Source organism: Micropterus dolomieu, linkage group LG02, assembly GCF_021292245.1.
Source record: "Micropterus dolomieu isolate WLL.071019.BEF.003 ecotype Adirondacks linkage group LG02, ASM2129224v1, whole genome shotgun sequence".
In the NCBI taxonomy this organism is placed as follows: Eukaryota; Metazoa; Chordata; class Actinopteri; order Centrarchiformes; family Centrarchidae; genus Micropterus; species Micropterus dolomieu.
In genome coordinates, this window is record NC_060151.1 from 32,700,254 (window position 1) to 32,707,017 (window position 6,764).

The window sequence follows — 6,764 nt, forward strand, 5'->3', positions numbered from 1 at the left end:
CACAGCACACTGTCTCCTCCGTAAACCGACGAATCACAGCGTACTGTCTCCTCTTTAAACAGACGAATCACAGCACACTGTCTCCTCCGTAAACCGACGAATCACAGCGTACTGTCTCCTCTTTAAACAGACGAATCACAGCACACTGTCTCCTCCGTAAACAGACCAATCGCAGCACACTGTCTCCTCTGTAAACAGACCAATCGCAGCACACTGCCTCCTCTGTAATCCGATGAATCCCAGCACACTGTCTCCTCCGTAAACAGACCAATCGCAGCACACTGTCTCCTCTGTAAACGGACCAATCAGAGCACACTGTCTCCTCTGTAAACAGACCAATCGCAGCACACTGTCTCCTCTGTAAACGGACCAATCAGAGCACACTGTCTCCTCCGTAAACAGACCAATCACAGCACACTGTCTCCTCTGTAAACCAACGAATCGCAGCACACTGTCTCCTCCGTAATCCGACGAATCACAGCACACTTTCTCCTCTGTAAACAGACCAATCGCAGCACACTGTCTCCTCTGTAAACAGACCAATCGCAGCACACTGTCTCCTCTGTAAACAGACCAATCACAGCACACTTTCTCCTCTGTAAACAGACCAATCACAGCACACTGTCTCCTCCGTAAACAGACCAATCGCAGCACACTGTCTCCTCCGTAAACAGACCAATCACAGCACACTGTCTCCTCTGTAAACAGACCGATCGCAGCACACTTCCTCCTCTGTAATCCGATGAATCCCAGCACACTGTCTCCTCTGTAAACAGACCAATCACAGCACACTGTCTCCTCTGTAAACAGACCAATCGCAGCACACTGTCTCCTCTGTAAACAGACCAATCACAGCACACTGTCTCCTCCGTAAACAGACCAATCGCAGCACACTTCCTCCTCTGTAATCCGATGAATCCCAGCACACTGTCTCCTCTGTAAACAGACCAATCGCAGCACACTGTCTCCTCTGTAAACAGACCAATCGCAGCACACTGTCTCCTCCATAAACAGACCAATCGCAGCACACTGTCTCCTGTGTAAACTGTCCAATCACAGCACACTGTCTCCTCTGTAAACCGACCAATTAAAGCACACTGTCTCCTCCGTAAACCGACCAATCACATCACACTGTCTCCTCCGTAAACGGACCAATCACAGCACACTGTCTCCTCCGTAAACGGACCAATCACAGCACACTGTCTCCTCCGTAAACGGACCAATCACAGCACACTGTCTCCTCCGTAAACAGACCAATCGCAGCACACTGTCTCCTCTGTAAACGGACCAATTAAAGCACACTGTCTCCTCTGTAAACAGACCAATCGCAGCACACTGTCTCCTCTGTAAACGGACCAATCAAAGCACACTGTCTCCTCCGTAAACCGACCAATCACAGCACACTGTCTCCTCTGTAAACGGACCAATCACAGCACACTGTCTCCTCCGTAAACAGACCAATCACAGCACACTGTCTCCTCCGTAAACGGACCAATCACAGCACACTGTCTCCTCTGTAAACAGACCAATCGCAGCACACTGTCTCCTCCGTAAACCTACCAATCAGAGCACACTGTCTCCTCCGTAATCCGACGAATCACAGCACACTGTCTCCTATGTAAACTGACCAATCACAGCACACTGTCTCCTCCGTAAACAGACCAATCGCAGCACACTGTCTCCTCTGTAAACGGACCAATCAGAGCACACTGTCTCCTCCGTAAACAGACCAATCGCAGCACACTGTCTCCTCCGTAAACAGACCAATCGCAGCACACTGTCTCCTCTGTAAACGGACCAATCAGAGCACACTGTCTCCTCTGTAAACGGACAAATTAAAGCACACTGTCTCCTCTGTAAACGGACCAATCAGAGCACACTGTCTCCTCTGTAAACGGACCAATCAGAGCACACTGTCTCCTCTGTAAACGGACAAATTAAAGCACACTGTCTCCTCTGTAAACCGACCAATCAGAGCACACTGTCTCCTCTGTAAACGGACAAATTAAAGCACACTGTCTCCTCTGTAAACGGACAAATTAAAGCACACTGTGTCCTCTGTAAACGGACAAATTAAAGCACACTGTCTCCTCTGTAAATGGACCAATCAGAGCACACTGTCTCCTCTGTAAACCGACCAATCACAGCACACTGTCTCCTCTGTAAACCGACCAATCACAGCACTCTGTCTCCTACGTGAACCGAGCTATCAGAGCCTCAGCAGTGTTAAACAGTGAGGGTCTGTTACAGGAGTCTTGTGTTGAGCCTCAGGAATGTTAACGCCAGTCTCATGACACACACACACACATTAGGTCATCACATTCACTTCTAGGTCCCGGACCCGGACTTTAACCACAGACCTGTAATCTGCTTTTTCCCATTTAGGGACCCGGATCACTTGGACAAACAGGCCTTAGTTAACTGAGTCTGAGATGTGTCCCCAGAGGTCTCCAGACCCTGAACCTTATCGTCTACCAAACCAGAACCAGAACCAACGCACAAACTAACCTCTAATAATCCAGAACTACAACTAACACATGACCTAACCTCAACTAAACCAGAACCAGAACCAACACATGAATTATCCTCAGCTAATCCAGAACCAGAACCAACACATGAACTAACCTCAACTAAACCAGAACCAGAACTAACACATGACCTAACCTCAACTAAACCAGAACCAACACATGAACTTTCCTCAGCTAATCCAGAACCAGAACCAACACATGAACTAACCTCAGCTAATCCAGAACCAGAACCAACACACAAACTAACCTCTAATAATCCAGAACTACAACTAACACATGACCTAACCTCAACTAAACCAGAACCAGAACCAACACATGAATTATCCTCAGCTAATCCAGAACCAGAACCAACACATGAACTAACCTCAACTAAACCAGAACCAGAACTAACACATGACCTAACCTCAACTAAACCAGAACCAACACATGAACTTTCCTCAGCTAATCCAGAACCAGAACCAACACATGAACTAACCTCAGCTAATCCAGAACCAGAACCAACACACAAACTAACCTCTAATAATCCAGAACTACAACTAACACATGACCTAACCTCAACTAAACCAGAACCAGAACCAACACATGAATTATCCTCAGCTAATCCAGAACCAGAACCAACACATGAACTAACCTCAACTAAACCAGAACCAGAACTAACACATGACCTAACCTCAACTAAACCAGAACCAACACATGAACTTTCCTCAGCTAATCCAGAACCAGAACCAACACATGAACTAACCTCAGCTAATCCAGAACCAGAACCAACACACAAACTAACCTCTAATAATCCAGAACTACAACTAACACATGACCTAACCTCAACTAAACCAGAACCAGAACCAACACATGAATTATCCTCAGCTAATCCAGAACCAGAACCAACACATGAACTAACCTCAACTAAACCAGAACCAGAACTAACACATGACCTAACCTCAACTAAACCAGAACCAACACATGAACTTTCCTCAGCTAATCCAGAACCAGAACCAACACATGAACTAACCTCAACTAAACCAGAACCAGAACCAACACATGAGCTAGCCTGAGCTAAACCAAAACCAACATATGAACTAGGCTGAGCTAAACCAGAACCAAACATGAACTAGCCTCAGCTAAACCAGAACCAGAACCAACACATGAACTAACCTCAACTAAACCAGAACCAGAATCAACACATGAACTAACCTCAGCTAACAAAACTGGAAACAAACTCACACAGAATAAACTAACAAACTAAACCAAAACCAGAACCAAAACCAACTGAATCAGACTGAGCTGAAACCAGAACCAGAACCAATTGAGGCAGACTGAGCTGAAAGTAAAGGACCTGCTGAAAACCACAAACTAACCTGGCAGAGACCCAGACACCTGTGAACAGAACCAGTAACAGAACAGGTCCAGTAACTACACAACCACACATGTTAGCGCTTAGCAACCCTGTGGGTCGTCACTACATCAGGACGCGTAGCTCAGAACACCCGGACTCACCCGAAACGCATGACATCATCATGACATCATCATGACATCATCAGACTCACCCAGCAGAGGATCCTGACCACGGTCTGAGGCTGTCTGATGAAGGTCAGCGGGTCGAAGGCTCCGCCCGCCTTCCCCGCCCCATACGCCTGAAACCCGTCCATCCAGACCACTTCCTGTTCCAAAGACCAGCTCAGACCACTAAGGACCAGTATGGACCAGAATGGACCAGCTCAGCCTACCCTTAACCTCTCAGCTCAGTCCAGTTAGATTCTACTCAGAGTCCAGTTGGTCCAGTCTGGTCCAGTTGGGTCCAATTTGGTCCAGTTGGGTCCAGTTTTGTCCAGTTGGGTCCAGTTGGGTCCAGCTGGTCCTGGATTTTGTGGGTTCCTGTACTGGTCCCTGTACTGGTTCTTATACCGGTCTCTTCTGCGCCCTCTTCTTCTTCTCTGCTCTTGTGTAATCTGCTCTAATCCTCTTCATCCCCATGAGAGCTTGCAGGGTTTTTCTCACCCTGAGCTGCGTCTCTCAGGCTGAGGTCCAACCAGCTCCACCAGTCACAGACCTGTGTTGGTTTTCATTTTGAATGTTAGGGGGTGGAGTCCTCCAATCACAGTGAAGCAGGCGGGGTCAGCCTGCCTGGAGGAAGAAAGATGTTCATCCCTCAGTCATGTCTGTCAGGCTGAACACACATTATTATTTTGATTTCAGACGTGTTCAGATTATTTCTCTTAAAACCTGTTTTTAATTGAACTAAAACTTAATTTCTATAAGAGACTATTATGAAGTGTTTATTAATGTGTAAACATGAATGATTAAACAGCTGGAGTGATATATAATCAAGAAAAAACAACCAGTAAACATGTTTTTACCTTCTGTCCCTCTCCATCTGACTGACGGGCAGGAACTGGGCCCAGAGTCTGGTCCTGGAGGGGCTGCTGAAGGCCAGACTGAGGGTGTTCTTTGGTCCGATGTTGGGGGGGGGTCAAACACCCCTCCAGGAGGTCAGGGCGCCGCCGTGTGTTGGACACCAGATCACGGGACGTGATGAGAAGATATTTTAACACTATTTTAAAGAAAAGAGCATTAAACACTTAATTTCCTGCACTTGTTTAAGGTGGAAATGTTTTTATTTATACAAAGGGAAACGGAATTCAGACGGCAGGTGAAAATATAAAATAAAGCCAACTGCTTGTTTTTTAGATGAAGTTATGTTTTTAAACTGTTTGTTGGATGTCGGATATTTTCTTATTGTGCAAATAAACATTTCCTTTTTTACTTAATATTTGTTGTTGCTGTTTTTCAGAAAATGTTTAACAAATGCTTTCACAAAGTGACGGGGACACTTTGTCCCCGGCGTCCCCGGCGTACACTATGGCAGGCGGTAACAATCATCACATCCTAAGGACGTGCTGATGTACTGCGGTAAGTGTGTTGACTCATTTCCGTTTCCGGTGCTTCTGTGTTGGTACCGTGTTTTGCTGCTCTCGCTAAATATCAGTTAAATCTGTTAGATTTGTCATTACAGCAGCCAACTGTCCGCTAAACACTTATTCTTACAGTAGTTCTGCCTAAGCACCCACACTTCTTTCCATCTTTTAGTGACTTTCGTTAAATATCATAGTTGTTTTCAAAAGTTTTGGTAGCTGACGCTACAGTACTTTAGTTTAGCCGTTAGCGACTTTAGCTTAGCAGCTAGCGATGGCTTACTGGTTAAGTGCATCCCTGGGGCCAGAGCGGGCGACACTGAGTCTTATTTGAAACTGCTGGCTAAGGATAAACGTAAATACAGTAAGATTGTTATTCACGTCGGCGGTAATGACTCCCGGTTACGCCAATCGGAGGTCACTAAGATTAATGTTGAGTCGGTGTGTACATATGCAAAAACAATGTCGGACACCGTGGTTTCCTCTGGACCCCTGCCAAATCTGACCAGTGATGACATGTATAGCCGCATGTCGTCATTCCGCCGCTGGTTGTCGAGGTGGTGTCCAGCAAACGATGTGGGCTTTGTAGATCATTGGCAGACTTTCTTGTTCTTAGTCTTTCACACCCAAGTTGGAAATCACTGCAACCAATTCTCTTCGTTATAGTGTACCGAGCACCTGGTCCGTACTCTGAATTCTTATCTGAATTTGCTGAGTTTTTGTCAACTTTAGTCCTTAAAAAAAAAGAATGACAGCTTCAGTACTGCGTTTATCTCTCTGTTAGATTCCATTGGCTTCTCTCAGAGTGTTCATGAACCGACTCACTGTTTTAACCACACCCTCGACCTTGTTTTGGTGTATGGTATTGAAATTGAACATTTAGTGGTGTTTCCACAGAATCCCTCTTTATCCGACCACTGTTTGATAACTTTTGAGTTTGTATTGCTGAACTACAAGACGTCTGTCTGATAGTGCTGTAGCTAAATTTAAGGATGCGATTCCATCAGCTCTAAATTCATTATCTAGTCACAAAGTAACGGAGGACTCCTATGCTAATTTCAGTCCCTCCCAAATCGATCATCTTGTTGATAGTGCTGCAGGCTCGCTGCGAATGACACTCGACTCTGTAGCCACTGTAAAAAAGAAAATACTAAAACAAAGACGGTTAGCTCCATGGTATAATACTGAAACTCGCAAATTAAAGCAAATATCGTGGAAACTTGAGAAGAATTGGCGTTCCACCAAAGTGGAAAATTCTCGTTTAATTTGGCAAGATAGTCTTAAAACTTATAGGAAGGCCCTCCGTAATGCCAGAGCAGCGTACTAC

At 45.6% G+C, this 6,764-nt stretch overlaps 1 protein-coding gene across 2 annotated transcripts in view; it reads right to left on the reverse strand.

Moving 5' to 3' along the window:
• syngr1a (synaptogyrin 1a) overlaps positions 1-5,030 on the reverse strand; it is a 13,790-nt gene extending 8,760 nt beyond the window's left edge. For both annotated transcript variants that reach the window (XM_046041156.1, XM_046041149.1), the window contains exons 1-2: positions 4,883-5,030; positions 4,073-4,649 (exon numbers count right to left, since the gene is read on the reverse strand). In XM_046041156.1, the coding sequence (XP_045897112.1) occupies positions 4,073-4,174 (102 nt within the window). In that variant the 5' untranslated portion in view covers positions 4,175-4,649; positions 4,883-5,030. The remainder of the gene's footprint in view (positions 1-4,072; positions 4,650-4,882) is intronic.
• Positions 5,031-6,764: the final 1,734 nt, after the last annotated feature.